Source organism: Dendropsophus ebraccatus, chromosome 2 (assembly GCF_027789765.1).
Source record: "Dendropsophus ebraccatus isolate aDenEbr1 chromosome 2, aDenEbr1.pat, whole genome shotgun sequence".
Lineage (NCBI taxonomy): Eukaryota > Metazoa > Chordata > Amphibia > Anura > Hylidae > Dendropsophus > Dendropsophus ebraccatus.
In genome coordinates this window covers 114,114,098-114,136,476 of record NC_091455.1, presented here as the reverse complement: position 1 = coordinate 114,136,476, position 22,379 = coordinate 114,114,098, and the positions used below count along the sequence as shown (strand labels likewise).

General features: G+C 44.1%; 1 protein-coding gene across 3 annotated transcripts in view; it reads right to left on the bottom strand.

Annotated features, from left to right (window-relative positions):
* Positions 1–22,379, bottom strand: part of FBXL7 (F-box and leucine rich repeat protein 7) — a 193,196-nt gene that overhangs the window by 108,918 nt on the left and 61,899 nt on the right. For 2 of the 3 annotated variants that reach the window (XM_069960246.1, XM_069960245.1), the window contains exon 2: positions 1,006–1,095. In XM_069960246.1, the coding sequence (XP_069816347.1) occupies positions 1,006–1,095 (90 nt within the window). Of the gene's footprint in view, positions 1–1,005; positions 1,096–5,290; positions 5,351–22,379 lie in introns of those variants that run through there. The other variant, XM_069960247.1, reaches the window with a different exon arrangement.

Sequence of the window (22,379 nt, the reverse complement as noted above, 5' to 3'; positions counted from 1 at the left end):
GAATCCATCTATGGTCGGGTCACTACGACAGCACCGCATCGGTCCGTGAGAGCCGTCTTCAGAAGGGTGAGGGGTGGATCATTCCACCACCACTGTTCCAATTTATCCTATATGTTTACAATAACAGTTATATCTAAAAGACATTTGTCGATTATAAAGACTACGGCCCGTATCACAGCAATCTATCATTACGGAGCCTCTTTGAGATATCTATATTGCAACAACCTATAAAATACATAGGATTCGCAAGATAGACTATAGCTATTATTCCATAGCGGAGATTACGTTAACGGTATACTGCCGACATGAACTAGTACTCGGCACAGGGATTCGGGATCACTTGTTTATCCATTCATGTGGATTGACTGCGCTGGGCCCGGCGCAGTCAAATACCACTGGGCTCATATTGATACTTTATATTTTTATATTTTTACTTTTTAATCAATATTTTCATCTATATTAAATTTATTTCATTTATATTTTATATTTTTATATTTCATCATATATTGTTAGATTTTTGATATATCAAGTATATTTTAGCTGCATTCGATTATTGTGGTATTGAACTATCTTGATTTGATTCTTATAAATTTATGTCTTTTATAGAAGTGTATCCATAGACACGGATTAACCATTTCATGCATTTTTTATGTCATATTAAATGTTTAATGATTACTTAGATCGTTTTTATATACATGGTCTATATCGTCACAATTTAGATTTATTTAAGTATACATTCTACACCATCTTGTATAGATTATTTCACCCTCTTTTAGAGAGCCTACTACTTCTTCCTATTCATTATTACTCTCCTAGCGCTGAGACAGTGGTGCACTCGAAGTAGGTGGTTTTCCATATACATCAGTAAGGTGCAGCGAATCCTTTTCACCATATCACTCCTGGTTTTGGTTGCAATATGAGGACCACAATACTGACTGACAATACTGACAGCAGGGCTTGACACCCAGGACTGGCAGGAGCAGATTAAAGGGACCAGATGTGTACCTTCACTAGTAGCCACATTCTTCAGGGCTTTAGTCGGTGTGTGATCTGTACTTGAACTCACGTCGGATGAGATGCTTGAGCTGCCTTTGCCTACAATAAAGAACAAAAACAATAAGCACCACAGGAATTAATGAACAAACATTAAACATAAGGTATATTGGTTGTAATTTTTTTTTCACGGTAAGTCATTCTGTCTTCATTGTAAACAGTATATGAATAAGGATTGTAACTATTTTTACCATTTTACTCTTCTGCTTATGCAGTGGTAGCTTAGTTTAAGAGTAACTTGGATTAAGAGCGTTTTACAAGAAGAGCTCACAGTTTTTCAAAATTGTAACTTGGTTTAAGAGCATTGCTTTGGTTTAGGAGCTCCCTGTACTGGGTGGGAGGGGGAGGGGCATAGCTGTAACACCTCTCTCCGTGGACAGAGAGCGCTGCATGTATGTACTCACATATTCCCTGCTTATTTCTCCATGCTCCCTGCAGTCTCTGTCAGTCCTTGTGTTTCCCATCCTCTCCATTCCTGCTATAATGTGCCTGCACTCACACTCAGCTATACATACTGCTGCTAATACTGCATTATGAGGATCTGCAGTTCCATCCTGTATCTACAAGCTGCTGTTGTTTTTCCAGGCTTATGCACTTACTATACATTATACACCACATGCTGATTGCTATACTGTACAGTAACTTATAACATTTTCAGCTGTTTCTGAATGTTTGTTTTATCTGTTCTGCATGTTATTCAGAATAAAAAAATTCATTATTTTGGGCAGTGTCTCTGATTGCAGATCAGTCCTCTGGAGGCAGGTTATGTCTGAAAGAAACACTCAGATGTAGTTGAATCTTTCGCCCCAAATGTGTTGGAGCTGTGGCCTTGGGGTAACTCACCTGTCTAGAGACCTTCCAGCAGTCCTTGTTTAATTTGAGTGGATAGCCCCCATTTAATGGCAAATAATTGCTGTCATTTTAAAACAACGGCCATTGTTTTGAAATAACGGCCGTAATTTACCATTTAATTATGGTCATCTACTCAATTTTAACAGTGTGTGAACAAAGCCTTTCTGTGTTTTCAATCCACTCCTGGTTTTGGTTGCAAAATACTGTGTGGGAACACAGCCTTAAATATGATACAATAATGAAAAAAAAAGAAAAAAATTAAGACCTATATTTCTTTTCCAACTGCTGGCAGGTCTGTAGACAGGTGAGTTACCTCTAGACCACAGCTCCAACACATTTGGGGTTAGAGACAACTATATCTGAGTATATCTTGAGTCTTTTAGACAAACTGCCTACAGAGGACTCATCTGCAATCAGAGACCCTGGCTGACAGCTGAGTAAGTAGGAGGCCGGGCAGTATTGATTATTCATGAAAAGGAAAGAGGAGGAAGAAGGAGTGGTGAGATTGTGCATAATCCACTGCATAGACAAATTACCAAAAGGTACCATGCTCACTAGGGACTGCCAACAACAGCAAACTGTCAGCAACTTAGGTAGGGCCCGGGCGTACTGGATCGGCAGCGGATTTTAAGCTGCAAATTTGCAGGGAAATTTGCTGCGGATCCAGCCCCATTCATCCCTGATAGCACAAACTCGCAGCGAGATTGACATCTCGCTGCCAGTATGTGCTTTAACCCCCTGCTGGCCGCCGCCCCCATCATCGCCGCCTGCAGTCCGCATCTCGCCCGCCCGATCGCTGTACCCCCCGCAGCCCGATCGCACCCCCCCATCAGCCCTGGCTGCCCGCCGATCGCCGCATTGACCCCCCCACCCGCAGCCCAATCGCACATCCCCCACACCCCCGCGGCCCCGGCCGGGGCTGCGGGGGTCCAATTGGGCTGCGGGCGGGGGTGGGTTTGGTGCGGCGATTGGGCGGCTGGGGCTGCGGGGAGGTGTGGCGATCAGGCGGGCGGCCGGGACTGCGGGGGGTTGCGATCGGGCAGCGGAGGGTATGATGATCAGGCGGTCAGGCGGGCGAGATGCGGACTGCAGGCGGCGGGGCTGATGGGGGCGGCGGGGATGCTGGCAGCAGGGGGTTAAAGCACATACTGGTTTGAATGGGACATAGGGATGAATGGGACCGGATCCGCAGCAGATTTCGCTGCAAATTTGCAGCGTAAAATCCGCTGCGGATCCGGTATGTGTGAAGGCACCCTAAAGGGGTATTCATAACTTTTCATATGATGCTGCCCATGGTGAGACTAACAGTTTCTTACATACTTATTTTCTATTTAGTCTCCTTCCCCCAGTTCTGAGCTGAGCTTTGTAATACTGGGAGGATTAATCACAATGCTGTGAAACCAGAAAAAAATTATTTGTACAGTGAAATTGGAAAAAAAAAAGAAAGAATTTGTTTTCATTTTAGGGGGTTTCCTGTTTACATTCATTATATAGTAAAACTGGCATGTTATATATGTCCCTTAAGTCAGTATGATTACAATGAAATGTAATTTATATTACTTTTATTTCATCTGACTGCTTTAAAAAAAACTAAATGTGTTTAAGGGTAAATTCACACGGGCGGATCCGCCGGGAGTCTCGCACAAGAAATCCGCAGCTAATCCACAGCTAATCCGCAATACACATATTATTCTTATTATTATTAATACATGTATTGCGGATTAGCTGTGGATTTCTTGTGCGATACTCCCGGCGGATCCGCCCGTGTGAATTTACCCTAAAATTGCTTTTATCCTTTGGTCTATGGGGCTGTGTAATTTTTTTGCTCCATGATCTGTACTTTCTATTGGTACCTTGCTTACGTATATGCGACTTTTTAATCACTTATTACAATTTTTCTGGATTTGATGTGACAAAATGTTGCACCTTGGCGTTTTTTTGGCGCTTACGCCGTTTACTGTGCGAGATCAGGAATGTGATAATTTAATAGTTGGGGCGATGACGCACGGGGTGATACCAAATATGTTGGCTTATTTATTTTTATTTATAAAATGGGAAAAGGGGGTTATTCAAACTTTTATTAGGGGAGGGGATTTATTATTAATAAAAATACTTTTTTTCACTCTATACTTTGAGTCCCCCTGGGAACTTTCAGTATTACTGCAGTGATCTCCCATAGAGATCACTGCAGTATACTTAATACAGCAATGATCGATCAGATCATTGCTGTATTACTCTAGTCTGCAGCAGACCAGATGAATTAATTGCAGAGCCGGGTTCAGCATCAGTGCGACACTGAGCCCCGGCCGGCTCAGTAGAAGGGATATCCCCCCACTAGACACCAGGGAGGGGGGCACAGCATACTTTTAAATGCAGCTGTCAGGATTTTATTTTTAAAAGCCATCAAATAATATAAATGTCATGCAAGTTACATATCGTTGTAATCATACTAAGTTGAGGAACATAGATAACATGTCAGATTTACCATAAGGCGAACAACGTAAACATGAAACCCCTCAAAATAAAAAGAATTGCACCTTTTGTTCTAATTTCACTGCACATATAATTTTTTTCTGGTTTCGCAGCGTATTTTTTGCAAAAAATTAAATCTGTAATTGCAAAGTATAATTAGTGTCGCAAAAAAATAAGGGCTCATATGGGTCTGTAGGTGAAAATATACAAGTGCAGTGGCCTTTTAAACACGAGGAGGAAAAAACAAAAGCACAAAAATTAAAACTGGCTCCTTCCTTATAGGGTTAAAGCCAAATGTCCTTTCAAGCAGTAGTTATCAGAACCACATAAATATTCCAACCAAGGTAGCTGAGCTATGCAACATGCATGACCTATAGCAAACTTTATGAGATACAAGATAAAATACAGGCTAAGCGATGCTGTCCACAAAGGCAAGCTGTCACGTTCTAAGCGATTATCTCCTGGTGAGCTGACGGTCAGAGAGTCTGTTTATTAAGAAGCCATATATATTCCAGGGTTCAATGGCCCATTTAGTCAGTTAATGATGCAACAAAAATAACCATGTGTGGAACATAAATCTGGGAGAACACCAAGGTGTTGAGTAAAAATTGCTGAAATTCCACTGTGAATAGACCGCACAGGAATCATGCCACAAATCTTTATGTACCTCTTGAAGATTGTGGGGGAGATTTATCAAACTGGTGTAAAGTAAAATTGTCTTACTTGCCCCTAGCAACCAGTCAGATTCCAGCTTTCATTTTTAAAAGAAAATGGGAGGAATCATAAGTGGAATCTGATTGGTTGCTAGGGGCAACTAAGACAATTCTACTTTACACCAGTTTGATAAATCTCCCCCTAGGAATCCATTTATGAATTTCACACCATTCCTTCCAAATAATTGTCTTTAGCTTACCTGTCATTCAGCTTTGCATATAGTTAGTCCATTAAAGTGATGGTGCGGTTCTCCACACCAATCACAAGCTTAGATGCTGCATTCAATATATATATGTATAACACTTGTCTATGTCTTCTTTCTGCTCTAAAATCACATAATTTCATCGGTGGACAGTGTCACCTAGGCGGGGCTTCCAGCCAGGAAATGAGACCCAACTGCCATGAAGTCCCACCTAGACGACACTGTCCACCAATGAAATGAAGCGTGAGTAAGAGGGGGTGACTGTATCACTTTAAATAATATTTCAAGCGATAAGTTCTATGTAAATGTGCTCAGTCTGGAAGAAATTTTAAAAAACACATACTTCCTCCTCTACTGCCGTTCTCTCAAGGAACCATTCCCATTACACAGTGCTTTTTTAGGATTGGTGATGTGCATTCTATAGAGTGAATGTTCATGTGCTGAAAACTATATACAGTATATAGGAAGGAAATATCACCATACATATTACCGCCATACCTGTTTCTGACCAAATCCTGTATGCTAAAACCAATAAAACACAGTACCAGATAGCAAGTAACAAATAATACCACCACATAGTGACTAACACCACCACTGATACTGACTAATACCACCACATACTGACTAACACCACCTCTGCTGCTACTAAATAAAATCCTCTGTACAATATCACCTCATACAATCACATAGAGGTAGAGCCAGCTCTGAACACCATATACATTACAGTGCAGTTATATCCAGTGACTTAAAGGGGATGTCTTCTCTGATCAGAGTTCTTTCCTTTTCATTTTCTTCTCCATTCACCCTGGGCCATCATAAGAACTTCTCCAAACCACAAATCCACAGAATCTGCCAGACATATTAGCCTCCTTACTCTGGCACCATCCTCATCTCTCTACAAACTGCACATCTGTAATAGCCCCATTGTGCCCTTATTTAGTGGGTAGGCTGACTCTGTGTGATCCCCCTTATAGTATATGCTCCCTTCCATGTAGCCTCCTTTTAGAAGGTCCCTCTGTGTATTCCCTCATATAGATGGCCCCTCTGTGAATTCCCTCTTATAGATGGCTCCCCATGTTATTCCCCTTATAGATGGCCCCCTTGTGTTGTCCCCCTTATAGATTGCTCCTCTGTGTATTCCCTCTTATAGATGGCCCCCCTGTTATCCCCCTTATACATGGCCCCCCTGTCATAACCCCCTTATAGATGGCTCCCGTTATAACCCCCTTATAGAGGGATCCCCTGTTATATCCCCCTTATAGATGGCTCCCCTGTTATAACCCCCTTATAGAGGGCTCCCCTGTTATAACCCCCTTATAACACATACTTCCTCCTCTACTGCCGTTCTCTCAAGGAACCATTCCCATTACACAGTGCTTTTTTAGGATTGGTGATGTGCATTCTATAGAGTGAATGTTCATGTGCTGAAAACTATATACAGTATATAGGAAGGAAATATCACCATACATATTACCGCCATACCTGTTTCTGACCAAATCCTGTATGCTAAAACCAATAAAACACAGTACCAGATAGCAAGTAACAAATAATACCACCACATAGTGACTAACACCACCACTGATACTGACTAATACCACCACATACTGACTAACACCACCTCTGCTGCTACTAAATAAAATCCTCTGTACAATATCACCTCATACAATCACATAGAGGTAGAGCCAGCTCTGAACACCATATACATTACAGTGCAGTTATATCCAGTGACTTAAAGGGGATGTCTTCTCTGATCAGAGTTCTTTCCTTTTCATTTTCTTCTCCATTCACCCTGGGCCATCATAAGAACTTCTCCAAACCACAAATCCACAGAATCTGCCAGACATATTAGCCTCCTTACTCTGGCACCATCCTCATCTCTCTACAAACTGCACATCTGTAATAGCCCCATTGTGCCCTTATTTAGTGGGTAGGCTGACTCTGTGTGATCCCCCTTATAGTATATGCTCCCTTCCATGTAGCCTCCTTTTAGAAGGTCCCTCTGTGTATTCCCTCATATAGATGGCCCCTCTGTGAATTCCCTCTTATAGATGGCTCCCCATGTTATTCCCCTTATAGATGGCCCCCTTGTGTTGTCCCCCTTATAGATTGCTCCTCTGTGTATTCCCTCTTATAGATGGCCCCCCTGTTATCCCCCTTATACATGGCCCCCCTGTCATAACCCCCTTATAGATGGCTCCCGTTATAACCCCCTTATAGAGGGATCCCCTGTTATATCCCCCTTATAGATGGCTCCCCTGTTATAACCCCCTTATAGAGGGCTCCCCTGTTATAACCCCCTTATAGAGGGCTCCCCTGTTATATCCCCCCCTTATAGAGGGCCCCCTGTTATCCCCCCTTATAGATGGCCCAGTTATAACCCCCTTATAGATGGCCCCCTGTTATAACCCCCATATAGATGGCTCCCCTGTTATAACCCCCTTATAGATGGCTCCCCTGTTATAACCCCCTTATAGATGGCTCCCCTGTTATAACCCCCTTATAGATGGCTCCCGTTTATAACCCCCTTATAGATGTCTCCCCTGTTATAACCCCCTTATAGATGGCTCCCCTGTTATATCCCCCCTTATAGATGGCCCCTTGTTATATCCCCCCTTATACATGGCCCTCTGTTATAACCCCCTTATAGATAGCTCCCCTGTTATAACCCTCTTATAGATTGCCCCATGTTATATCCCCCTTATAGATGGCCCCCTCTTATATCCCTCATCTGTGCACAGCAGATAAAAAGAAAATAAAAAACACAACTCACCTAACAAACTGTTTGCCCGTTGGCTGTCTTCTTCTTCTCTCCTTCCTGGCTGCTGCTTCGCTCCCTGGGGGTGTCTGACAGCCGGGCGGCGAACACAGCAGGAAGCTCAGTGTGCGCCGGGGCTGGTACAGGGAACGTCACCAACACGCGCCCTTTGAACCAGAAGTCCCAGCGGACGCACACTTAGCTTCCTGCTGTGTGCACCGCCTGGCTGTAAGACACCCCCAGGGAGCAGAGCAGAGGATCAGCTGGGGGCCAGGTAGCCTCTTGTTACCACAAGCAAAACACTGCTTGTGGTCACAAGACTGATTGGGGAGGAGGGCACGGGAGCAGTGCGGCAAGGGGGGGGGGCGTGAGGCAGCACTGCATGACTGTTGGGGGGCCCTCCCTCCCCCAACAGTCAGTGTGCCGCATCAGCGTAGGGGGCTGGGGCCTACCAGAGGATCCTCCGGTCCGGCCCAGTCCAACGATGGCTGAGATTGTGTGTTTTTGTTGGTCCACTTTTAATATAATTTTACAATTTAAATTTAAAGGTATTTTATTTTAAACCAACTTGACATGGAGTTATATTCCGATATCTGCTATCAGAATCAGTCAACAGTATCACTGCCTAGAGCCTAAAGAGTTTATCCAGGGTTAGAAAAGAAAAAAACAAAACAAAACATGTTTTCCTAGCACCATGCTTGTCCTCAGATTGTGTGTGGTATTGCAGCTTAGTTTCATCAAACTGTATGGACTAAAGTTGTAATACCACACACTAACTGAGGACAAGAATGGAGCCGTTTTAAGAATAATGCAGTTATTTTTTTTTGTTGTTTTTAACCCTTGCTAACCCCTTGTACACAGGGTGTATTGACAGTTGTCAAAGGCACAGCAAGCATCATAAAAGATGTTATCAGCCAGTGTTTGCTTTTTATTGATCTAAAACCAAGAGGCACTCAAGTGAATACATAATTTTACCCTTCAAGCATAAGCCGGGTGAGGGTAAAGGACCACCCTGCTCCCCGCAAGCTTACAGTTGGTAGGGTTCTGTTTTCTTGCTGTGTTGCCAGCTCTGCCCCCCCCCCTTAGAATCAATGGAGTTGCGTCATGGGGGGGAGGGGCTCTGCTTCACTGCTTCATGCCGGGCCGGTGCTCAATAATAGAACGACAGGAAGCGGGCTGCAGTTAAAGGCAATGGCATTCCTGTGCCAGTCTTTTCAAGGTAAAAAAAAAGAAAAGTGAAGTACCGCTGGTATATTTGTTTTAAGGGATGTTCACACAGCCAAAAAAATTACAAAACACACCAATATCTCGTCTCACTTCTCCAGTCATGTCCAGCTTTTAAGCTTTATGAGCTTCACCACAGTAAGGGTCAATTTACACAGAAAGATTCTCTGACAGATTATCTGCCAAAGATTTGAAGCCAAGGCCAGAAACGGACTATAAACAGAAATCAGGTCATAGAGAAAAGCCTGAGATTTCTCCTCTTTTCAAATCCATTCCTGGCTTTGGCTACAAATCTTTGGCAGATAATATGTCAGATAATCTTTCTGTGTAAATGGACCCTCATGGTGCGTTTACACAGGCAGATTTTGGAAGCCAAAGCCAGGAATGGATTGGAAAAGAGAAGAAATCTCAGCCTTTCCTTTATGACCTGTTCCCTGTTTATAGTCTGTTCCTGGCTTTGGCTTCAAAAATCTGTCAGATAAATCTGCCTGTGTAAACGCACCATAACACAGCAGCGCGGATTTACCTTTGTGATGCAACACAAAGTAACAACAGATTGAAGAATATGCAGACAGGTACACAGATACAACTCTGCACACTTCTAACTTTACCAAAAGCAAAGCTTTCATTTTCCTCCCACTTTCTAACCTCACATTTAAAGTGCAGTCCATAACTCCATGACAAAGAACATATAACATATAAAGCAGAACATTTGTTATTATAAAGGTCAGTAAGAAAATGTTACCAAGAATTACAATGGAATATTGTGATTTTCGTGTTGCTTGTTATATAATCTTCATAATAAAATGGTGAAATATTTGGTGACTTGAACAAGCCTGTAATCAGAGGAATGCTCAGTGGAGACTTCCTGGCCTGCATTTCCAATCATACATTCTTTGTGGTCTGTCTGCTATGTCTCATTCCGATAATGACCAAAAACATTGTTCTAATCATGCTTTTATAGGTTTCACTGGAGGCTGACATGGAAACACTCCTCTTTGGGTTTCCAAATATCTCAGTACAACAGAATTTCACTAATAGTTTTTAAATAGTGCTTTGCCTTTTTTTATAGACCATTTTTAAAGTCATACATATAGTTTACTTGCCATAAGCATTCTTCACACTTAAAGGGGTTGGTCATAGTAAATATGTTCAGTGTACACTATTGCTAACTGTACTTACAGCAGCTCACTGTGTACCTCATAGAGCTAAAACCAGGCTCCACTCCTCCAGGTTGTTCTGCCCTGATGGCCAGCATAGAGAAGTGTCCCAGTGTCCAATATGCCAATGTTGGCCACCTTATGGACAGAATCACCACAGAGCAGGACAGCACAGCTTGGAGAAGTTGAGTCTGATTTTACCTCAATGAGGTACACAGGGAGCTGCTGTCAGTAAGTGCTGAGATTATAGTTACTAATACTGTATAATCAACTATTTTACCATAAAGTGGCCAACCCCTTTAACAACAGAGGGACATATATAGCAACAAAGTCTATTAAGTACATGTATGTCAATCTGCACTTGTACAGCTTCCCAATCATGTATAATTACTTGGATTTATATATCACTTGGATTGCTAGTTAAAACCAAAAGGATTTGGGTATATATGATACTTCAATATACTGATTGGTCAGTTGAGCATTAAATGCTATAGGATGCCAATAAAGAATACAGAATGTGTATATAATCATCAAATAACTGCTGAATACACCTGATATCAGAGCAGTCCCACGGCTGCATCTCAGACTTGCTGTTTAAAGAGCCTCCGTCGGTTTATGCGAACAGTAGAAGAATCCAGCAGCACAGAAAAATGAATACATTTATGAACGTACGCCTCACCGGACCAAACCCCCCATCCGTAACAATCCAAAAATGAAAGCAGAGACAACAATTCCGTGAGCATACGTGGCCAATTTATTTGCATCACAATGCAATGTTCCAGCTTTTACATAAGCCTTTCTAAAGCATAAGGCGACTTATTTAAAAGCCGTTGCCGAAACGTTGCAAATAATAGTTTCAAATAATACGGTCACATTTGTTCGTGGAAGTGCTGTCTCAGCTTGCACTTTAAGTAGGTTTATGCTGTCCTATCGAGGAATACACTAGTGACAGAGTAGCTGAACAGCTGATTCTGAGATATCCTCCTGAACATCAAGGACTGCCTTTTTATCTATCTATCTATCTATCTATCTATCTATCTATCTATCTATCTATCTATCTATCTATCTATCTATCTATCTATCCTGTCTATCTACAGGCAGACAGCTGTCAATCAGCAGCTGAGGAAGTGGCACGGCCCAAGGCCAAATCTACTTTATATCAGAAGAAAATCTGAACAGAATAATGTTAGTAATATACCCAGAAAAGTCAGCAGGTAGGGTAAATAAAAAGCGCCTTTATTTTCTGCAGTTCGTAAAACAGTATTTTAGCCTCCAACAATTACAAGCAAATGGGAACAGATAAAAACATGAGTACGGACGCCTGAGAGTCTGGTTTAAGCCTTATTCTCAGACTATTTTATAAGAATGGAAAGAGTGGAGGGCCCATACAATTAGCTAGCTCCACTTCCCTTACACCAGGCATGTCCAAAGTCCGGCCGGAGGGCCATTTGCGGCCCGTGTTCCGAACTTTTACGGCCCCCCAGGTATCCAGCTTGCTATTATCTGCCTGTGTTATAAAGCATATAGCATGTAGCATGTAAAATGGTCGGCCCTCGCACATGTTCACTTCATCAAATTTGGCACTCTTCGAAAAAAGTTTGGACATGCCTGCCTTACACATTAAAATCTATTCTATTCATTAAAGGAGAAGTCCAGCGAAAATTTTTATTAAAGTATTGTATTGCCCCCCAAAAGTTATACAAATCACCAATATACACTTATTACTGGAAATGCTTATAAAGTGCTTTTTTCCCTGCACTTACTACTGCATCAAGGCTTCACTTCCTGGATAACATGGTGATGTCACGACCCGACTCCCAGAGCTGTGCGGGCTGTGGCTGCTGGAGAGGATGATGGCAGAGGGATGCTCAGTGTCCCTCCAGTGCCCTGTGTCCCTCAGTGTCCCCCTGCCGTGATCCTTTCCAGCAGCCACAGCCCGCACAGCTCTGGGAGTCGGGTCGTAACATCACCATTTTATCCAGGAAGTGAAACCTTGATGCAGTAGGGATTACTTTATAAGCATTTCCTGTAATAAGTGTATATTGGTGACTTGTATAGCTTTTGGGGGGCAATACTTTAACCCCTTAGGGACAATACTTTAACCCCTTAGGGACCAAGCCTATTTGAGCCTTAAACTCTTAAGGACATATAATGTACCCGTACGTCATATATCCTCATTAGCACTTCAAAGCGGGGCCGCGCGGCGACCCCGCTTTGAAGCGTCGCGGTCCCGGGTGCCGCGTGTAGCCCGGGACCGCCGCTATTAGCGAGCACGGTCTGATCGCCGTGCCCGCTAATTAGCTAATCGGAGGCAGCTGTCAAAGTTGACAGCTGCCTCCGATTACCGGAGGCAACCGTTCCCTGCTGTCTAGTGGGGGAGATCGCTCCTCCGGGACGTTGTCCCGGAGGAGCGATCTCCGTTACTGATGCCGGCCGGGGACTCGTCCAAGATGGCGCCGTCCCCGGCTCGGCACTCGTTTACTTCCGGCTGCAGCAGCCGGAAGTAAACAAGTGCCTATCTCATTGATCTCTGCAGCATATCTATGCTGCAGAGATCTCTATGAGAGATCAAAGTATATATACTAGAAGTCCGCCAGGGGGGCTTCTAGTATATGTGTAAAAAAAAAAAAAAAGTGTTGTTTATAGTAAAAAGCCCCCTCCCCTAATAAAAGTCTGAATCACCCCCCTTTTCCCAGGTTTTAAATAAAAGTAAACAAATAAATAAATAAACATGTTTGGTATCGCCGCGTGGTTTGAATTTTTTATCGCCGCGAGGTTTGAATTTTTTATAGGCCATCAGATACAATATAAATTATACATGTTATATATCGTTTTAATCGTAACGACTTGTGGAACATGCATAACAAGTCAATTTTACCCCAGGGCGAATGGCGTAAAAACACAGTTTCCCCAAATAAAAGAAATGCGGTTTTTTTTTTTCAATTTCACCACACTTTGAATTTTTTTCTGGTTTCGTAGTATACTTTATGCAAAAATTCAGCCTGTCATTGCAAAGTACAATTAGTGACGCAAAAAATAAGGGCTCATATGGGTTTCTAGGTGGAAAAATGCAAGTGCTATGGCCTTTTAAACACAAGGAGAAAAACCGAAAACGCAAAAACGAAAATGGGCCCCGTCCTTAAGGGGTTAATGACCAGGCTAATTTTTCAAAATATGATCTGTCTCAATTTATGCGCTTATAGCTCAGTGATGCTTTAACATATGCTAGCAATTCTGAGATAGTTTTTTTGTTACATATGGTACTTTATATTAGTGGCAAAACATAAAAATATCATGAAAAATGTGAAAAATTTGCACTTCACAAACTTTGAAATTCTCTGCTTCTAAAAAAAGAAAGTCGTATCACATAAATTAGTTACTAGGTCACATTACTAATATGTCCTCTTTATTCTGGCATAATTTCGTAAACATATTTTACTTTTCTTGGGTGTTACGGGGCTTAGAAATTTATCAGCAAATTATCAATTTTTCATGAAATTTCCAAAACTAATTTTTTTAGGGACCAGTTCTTTTTTTAAGTGTGTTTAGGAGGCTTGTACACTTGAAACCCCCATAAATGACCCCATTTTGGAAACTACACACCCTAAGGAATTAATCTAGGGGTATAATGAGCACTTTAACCCTACAGGGGCTGGAGGAAAGTATTCACAATTAGGAAAAAAAAATGGAAAATAGATATTTTCAAATAATATGTTCGTTCAGATTAAAGTATCTAATTTTCACAAGCAACAGGAGAGAAAAAGCACCCCAAAATTTGTAACGCAGGTCCTCCTGAGTACAATGGTACCCCATATGGGGGCGTAAACCACTGTATGGGCACACAGCAGGGCTCAGAAGGGAAGGAGCGCCAATTAGCATTTTCAGTGCAGATTTTGCTGTACAAGTTTTCAGGCGCCAGGTGCGTTTGCAGTGCCCCTGTTGTGCCAGCAGAGTGAACCCCCCCCATAAGTCAGCCCATTTTGGAAAGTTAACCCCTCAAACAATACGTCTTGGGGTGCAGTGAGCATTTTGACCACACAGGTATTAGAGGAAAGTATTCAAAATTAGACAGTAAAAATGAAAAACTAGAATTTATCCAATAATATGTTTGTTTAGTTTGAAATTTCTAAACTTCACAAGGAAAGGGAGAGAAAACACACCCCAAAATCTGTAACGCAGGTTCTCCTGAGTACAACGGTACCCCATATGTGGGCATAAACCACTGTATGGGTACGCAGCAGGGCTCAGAAAGGAAGGAGCATCATTTTGCTGGTGCAAAACCGCAGCTAGTATCGGTTATTAGAATAGCGCAGTTGCTAAAAAAAATGCTTTAAAATGAGATTACAGGTAATCTGGGGTGGTGCGGGCAACCTGGGAGTGTTTACTTGCTATCTGGGGTGTTTATGGGCAATCTGGGGTGGTAACGGGCGGTTAATCTGAGCGGTTACAGGTAAACTGGAGTGGTTATGAATAATCTGGGGTGGTTACAAGTAATGCGGAGTGGTTACAGGTAATGCGGAGTGGTTGCAGGTAATGCAGTGTGGTTACAGGTAATGCGGAGTGGTTACAGGTAATGTGGGGTGGTTACAGGTAATGCGGAGTGGTTGCAGGTAATGCAGCGTGGTTACAGGTAATGCGGAGTGGTTACAGGTAATGTGGGGTGGTTACAGGTAATGTGGGGTGGTTACAGGTAATGCGGAGTGGTTACAGGTAATGTGGGGTGGTTACAGGTAATGCGGAGTGGTTACAGGTAATGCGGAGTGGTTACAGGTAATGTGGGGTGGTTACAGGTAATGTGGGGTGGTTACAGGTAATGCGGAGTGGTTACAGGTAATGTGGGGTGGTTACAGGTAATGTGGAGTGGTTAAAGGTAATGCAGAGTGGTTACAGGTAATGTGGGGTGGTTAAAGGTAATGCGGGGTGGTTACAGGTAATGTAGGGTCGTTACAGGTAATGCGAGGTGGTGACAGGTTATCCGGGGCACTTGACTTTTTATCCCGTCACCAATGATTTTTGGTGACAGGGGACAAAAAGTGCCGCCAGCATTTGGAACAAGTGATCAGTGGTATCAGGGGCGTAACTACCACTATAGCAGCCATAGCGGCTGCTTTGGGGCCCGCCGCATCAGGGGGCCCCATGGCCTGCTCCTGCAATACACTGGGCCCCCTGAGCCGTCATCATTTGCAGCACCGGGTGGCCCTGCTGGTCTCCTGGGTTTTGCAAATGTCCCTTTAACTGCAAGCACTCCTGACCAGAGCTAGCAGTTATGTAGTTATGACTTCACTTGACCATTTAGTGGTCAGTCGGGGGGGGGGGCCCAATCAAAAGTTTGCTATGGGTCCCAGCCATTTCTAGTTACGCCCCTGAGTGGTATATAGTATATACCGCTGATCACTTGTACTAGGACCATATCGGGTAGTCCCTGATCATTGCCCCATGCTCTCCGCCACCTCTGGTAGTGGAGAGAATGAGAGTTTGATCTTTTTTTAAGGGTACAAACACACTTGCTGTATCCGCAACGAGTTTCTGGCTGCGTATTCGCAGCGAGACTCGCTGAGGATTCCGGCCATGTATACTCAATGGCAGACAAACTCGCAGCAGGGATGTACATCCCTGCTGCGAGTTTGTCTGCAGCTCGCCCCGTTAACTCCTCGGCCGCCAGAGACTATACGTCACCTGATCCCGGCAATGGGGCTCCCGACGTCTTCACGGCCCGTTCAGCCAATCGGTGGGGCAGCGCACTGATTGGCTGAGCGGGACGTGCCTGGAATCAGCGAAGGACCAGGTGATGTATAGTCGGGACCAGGTGATGTATAGTCTCCGGCAGCCGGGGGGTTAACGGGTCGGCCTTTGGACAAACTCGCAGCAGGGATGTACATCCCTGCTGCGAGTTTGTCTGCCATTGAGTACACAGGGCCAGGATCCTCAGCGAGTCTCGCTGCAAATACGCAGCAAGAAACTCGCTGCGTATGCGGCAAGTGTGTTTGTACCCTAAGGAATTAATCACTGTGAACACTAAGGTTATTCCGGGGGGGGCACATTCATCTCCTCTCACTGTGGATTAACGGTGAGAGGAGATGAAAGCATGCAGTGTCCGTTACCGGTGGCCGCCGTTATACTGGTAATAACGGTGATCGTCGGTGAGAGGACTGTCCGGGACTGAGCCCACACTCTGCCCCAACTTCTCAGCGACCTCCGGTAGCTGAGAGGAGGGGGCTGCAGGCATTACCAGCGCCGCTGCACTATTCTGCACCATCGCCATAAAGAGCTGATGGCAGCAGAATAGAGCCCATTAGTGATCGCCGTAAAAATTCATATCGGCGGTCACTAATAACATAATACTGTATTATAATAATGTATAATGTAATAATGTATTCTCTGGGTCACTACGGTTACGGCGATACCACATTTGTGTAGGTTTTTTTAACTATTACCACTTTGGCGCAATAGAAACTATCTTCCTAGCAAAAACCCACAAAAACTGTCGCCACATTGCAAGATCCATAGCGTTCTTATCTTTTGCGTGACAGAGCTGGTTTTGGGCTTATTTTATGCGGGAAGATCTGTAGTTTCTGTTGATACCAAGTTTTATATGTATATGACTTTTTGATCTCTTTTATGACGTATTTTCTAAAGAAGATTGATAAAATACAGCTATTCTGGTACAGTTTTTTTATTTATTTTTTTACAGCGTGTGTCGTGCGATATAATTATTGATATCGTTTTATAGACTGGGTCGTTACGGACGTAGCGATACCAAATATGTATAGGATTTGTTTTTTTTATCACTTTTATCTAATGTTTTATAGTGTATGGGGAATGTAATGCATTTTTATTATGGGGAGGGGGGCTGGGGGATTGTGTTTGGTGCACTTTTTTTTACACTAGTGTACATTACTGTACACTAGTGTAACACTTTTCTCACATTATACAATACACTGTAATGCTTCTTCAGTACAGTGTATTGTATCATGTGACCATCCTGCTGACAGGCAGTAGCACAGCCACCCCTGTCAGCATGATGGCTTATCCATGGTAAGCCGGGGGGCCTTCATTAGGCCCCCGGAGTTACCATGGAGACGTCAGGGGACCGGACGGTGCCGCGGGACCTCCGATCATGTAAGTGGACCTGCGGCGCCGTCCGGTACACACCGGAACCCGTTAGATGCCGCTGTCATGCTTTGAATCCTCCGCTTTAGGCAGTTACAGGGTGGCAATTCATTCCGATGCGTATGCCGTTAAAAGGTGGTCACTAAGGGGTTAAAAAAACAGCAAACAAAAAAGACCAGCACGGGTTTACCTTTAGGCTCCATTCTTATGTCAGTATATTTTTGCAGATCTTCATTTTTTTGCGGATGTAACTGAAGTAAGGTCTGTAACATCCACATGAATGAGGCCTTATTTGTGTACAAAGTTAAACACATTGGTCTAAATGTATTAATGTGTCTGCACAAGAAGTCTAGAACCTGTTTATTATGTGTGTTAGACACCTTTTGCCTCAGGTTTGAATAAAGGAGCGTGGTCTCTGTAAAAAGGGCATAAGTAGAGATGAGCGAACCTAGAGCATGCTCGAGTCGATCAGAACCCGGACTTTCGGCATTTGTTTAGCTGTGGCTGCTGAAGTTGGATAAAGCCCTAAGGCTATGTGGAAATCATGGATATAGTCATTGGCTGTATCCATGTTTTCCAGACAACCTTAGAGCTTTATCAAAGTTCAGCAGCCCCAGCTAATCAAATACCGAACGTTCGGGTTCAGATAGACTCAAACCGAACCCGGTTCGCTCATCTCTAGGCATAACCAAAGCTGCAACACTGTGACAAGAATTGCGCCAAATTCTGACAAACTTTAAGCAAACTGATAGTTGGTTTAAAGTAGACAGCCTTTAGATACAAAAGATTTATCAAAAAGCGTGCACCAGGGGGGAAATTTATCAAACATGGTGTAAAGTGAAACTGTCTCAGTTGCCCCTAGCAACCAATCAGATTCCACCTTTCATTTTCCAAAGAGTCTGTGAGGAATGAAAAGTGGAATCAGATTGGTTGCTAGGGGCAACTGAGCCAGTTTCACTTTACACCATGTTTGATAAATTTCCCCCTATGTTGGCACATAAATTTAACACCATATAGCAGAATAAGTGTCGCTAGTAATGGAAGTTGAGTTGATAAGCTATGTGGTGTCCAAATTGTAAATCTAGAAAGCATCATGGTTAACAATAACCTGGAAATATCAATGCCGCCAACCCCCATCCTCTCTATGGCAGACACTAAACATTCCTAACTGTGTATGCAGTAAAGATGGCAACACATTAAGTACCGCTATAAAATGGTTCTGATCAGGTGCAACCACCCTGCCGGATGCTTATGTGAAATGGTTGAAATGTCTGATGCCGTGGCCCATTTCAGAATATCGGGCACTAAATAGGACATAGGTCTAGCTTGCGACAATGAGTCTCCCAGTTTGTTGCATGTAGGGAATATGTGTCCTGACCCCAACTACCCCTTCCCCCCCTCACTATAGACTTCTGGGTGAGAAATAAGCTAATACATATATCGAGATTTCTAAAAATATGGTCAGATAAGTTGAGATAAATGCATTTTTTCTTTAATAAGATATATTACTGAGTTTCTTATATTTTCTTGTACTTTGTTGAAAGCTGTTCATTTAAAATGTGACTTGAAAATAATAAACAGCTGTCCTCTGACAGAAACATTCCCTACAGACTATGGCGGCCTTCTAGTGAGGGCCCCTTCACTCAAGCTGTATACAAATTGGGATATTTTAGTAAATATAGGACAATAGATAGGAGAAAGTTATAGGTAAACCCAGGGCCGCCAACAGGGCAGTACAAGTGGTACTGCCGTATGGGGCCCGGACCCTAAGAGACACGGGGGGGAGGCCGGCGGGCCCGCCAGCCGCCGCCCCCCGCTACGCTAGGGGGGTCCCCACGGCCCCCCTTGCCACCTGTTTTTGAGCATCCCGAGAAGCTGCGGCCACGCAGCTTCTCGGGATGCACTGATCGCTTTAATGTTCCGCCCGCACAGCGGGCAGAACATTAAAGCGATCAGAATACAGGAGAAGGACCTGTCAGCATCCTCCTCCTGTATTCTCTCCCATAGGCTGCCGGCACTTCATACCAGCAGCCTATGGGAGGCCGGGCCGTGATCATGTGCCCCTCCGGCAGGCGTGACGATGTGACGTCATCACGTCTGCCGGAAGTCCCGTCCCTGCGGCTCGCAAGATGGAGCCCGAAGAGGAGGAGGAAGAGCTGCTGCCTGCACAGCGCGGATTAGGTGAGTAAGATGTTTGTTTTTTTTAGGGGCACCTCTGGGGGCGTTGTTAGTATATGGGGGCACCTCTGGGGGCATTATTAGTATATGGGGGGCACCTCTGGGGGCATTATTAGTGTATGGGGGCACCTCTGGGGGCATTATTAGCGTATGGGGGAACCTCTGGGGGCATTATTAGTATATGGGGGCACCTCTGGGGGCATTATTAGTATATGGGGGCACCTCTGGGGGCATTATTAGTATATGGGGACACCTCTGGGGGCATTATTAGCGTATGGGGGCACCTCTGGGGGCATTATTAGTATATGGGGGCACCTCTGGGGGCATTATTAGTATATGGGGGCACCTCTGGGGGCATTATTAGTATATGGGGGCACCTCTGGGGGCATTATTAGTGTATGGGGGCACCTCTGGGGGCATTATTAGTATATGGGGGCACCTCTGGGGGCATTATTAGTATATGGGGGCACCTCTGGGGGCATTATTAGTTCATGGGGGCACCTCTGGGGCATTATTAGTTCATGGGGGCACCTCTGGGGGCATTATTAGTATATGGGGGGCACCTCTGGGGGCATTATTAGTTCATGGGGGCACCTCTGGGGGCATTATTAGTTCATGGGGGCACCTCTGGGGGCATTATTAGTGTATGGGGGCACCTCTGGGGGCATTATTAGTGTATGGGGGCACCTCTGGGGGCATTATTAGTGTATGGGGGCACCTCTGGGGGCATTATTAGTATATGGGGGCATTATTAGTTCATGGGGGCACCTCTGGGGGCATTATTAACTCATGGGGGCATCTCTGGGGGCATTATTAGTGCATGGGGGTACCTCTGAGGGCATTATTAGTTCATGGGGGCCACCTCTAGGGGCATTATTAGCTCATGGGGGCACAGCTGGGAATCCTACATACAGGGGGCACAGCAGGGGATCCTACATACAGGGGGCATCCCACACAGCGCAGTTACTATGGGAGCCTACAGGGGGGAGAAAGGAAAGGAAGTTGCTAGAAATGTGCGGAGCCTAAATTGTTTGTCTCGCAGGTTCTAAGGGGATGAAACGTATCTGGAAGGAATCATCATGGAGGTCTGGGCCGGATGGAGAGGAAAAGGGAAAGTGACGCCTCAGATCAAAGAAGACGTCACCTGTGAGTCACTGTATGACACTTTTCTTATTTTGTAGAACATCATTTAGTAGGGGCGCCCCAAGGTGACAGCTACTACATTATCTGTACTCAGAGATATCACTGTGTTATCTGTGGTGTTACATAGGACTGCAGGTGACATCTACTACATGATCTATACTCAGAGATATCACTGTGTTATCTGTGCTGTTACATAGGACTGCAGGTGAAATCTACTACATTATCTGTACTCAGGGATATCACTGTGTTATCTGTGCTGTTACATAGGACTGCAGGTGACATCTACTACATGATCTATACTCAGAGATATCACTGTGTTATCTGTGCTGTTACATAGGACTGCAGGTGAAATCTACTACATTATCTGTACTCAGAGATACCACTGTGTTATGTGGTGTTACATAGGACTGCAGATGATATCAGGTGATTTCTCCAGGTTGCAGAAGTTCAAACTTCATCTTGCCCTGGTGTGCTGGTGTCTGTATGTCTGTATACATGTGTGCTGGTGTCTGTATGTCTGTATACATGTGTGCTGGTGTCTGTATACATGTGTGCTGGTGACTGTATGTCTGTATACATGTGTGCTGGTGTCTGTATGTCTGTATACATGTGTGCTGGTGTCTGTATACATGTGTGCTGGTGTCTGTGTGTGAGATCAATTCTAGAGAACTGGCTCATATATCCCATTTTCCCCAGTGGCTTAAAATGTAACCTCTGTTATACAGTTATAAAATTGTAGAACCTAAATGTGAACAAGGTGCAATTCAAATAGACACTTACTTGTATAGCTGCCTCTTGTGCTCTGTATGCAGTGCATTATATTCACCCTTGCAACGTACAATTTATAGCGTGTCTACAAGCCCAGCGGGGCTCATTATGATGGAGACTAAAACTTATACAAGAGTGGGGTAGGGGTTCCCCTGTATTCAGAATGCTGTTGAGTGCTAGGCAATGCCCCGTCTGGGATTATTGAATTTCGAGGGTCTATGCAGAGCAGGATAAAGACACCTCTGCTGCACAAACAGGATCTCCTAGAAAGCGTTCTCACCGCCATGTATTCGCTATCACTGTCTTGGGTGAGCTAAACTAGTCTGCCTGGGGGTGGGTAGGATTTGTATATGCTCACTAACATGGAACAGCCTCATTATATTAGCCTTATCAACATATTCTATGTTAGTGAGCTTACCGGGGGGGGGGGGGGGGCTGATATTGGTGAACATATACAAATCAAACAGCCCCCCAGACCCTCGAAATTCAATAACCCCAAACGGGCCATTGCCTAGTGCTCAACAGCATTCTGAATAGAGGGGAGCCCCTACCCCACTCTTGTATAAGTTTTAGCCTCCATCATAATGAGCCCCGCTGGGCTTGTAGACACGCTATAAATTGTACGTTGCAAGGGTGAATATAATGCACTGCATACAGAGCACAAGAGACAGCTATACAAGTAAGTGTCTGTTTGAATTGCACCTTGTTCACATTTAATTTCTACAATTTTATAACTGTATAACAGAGG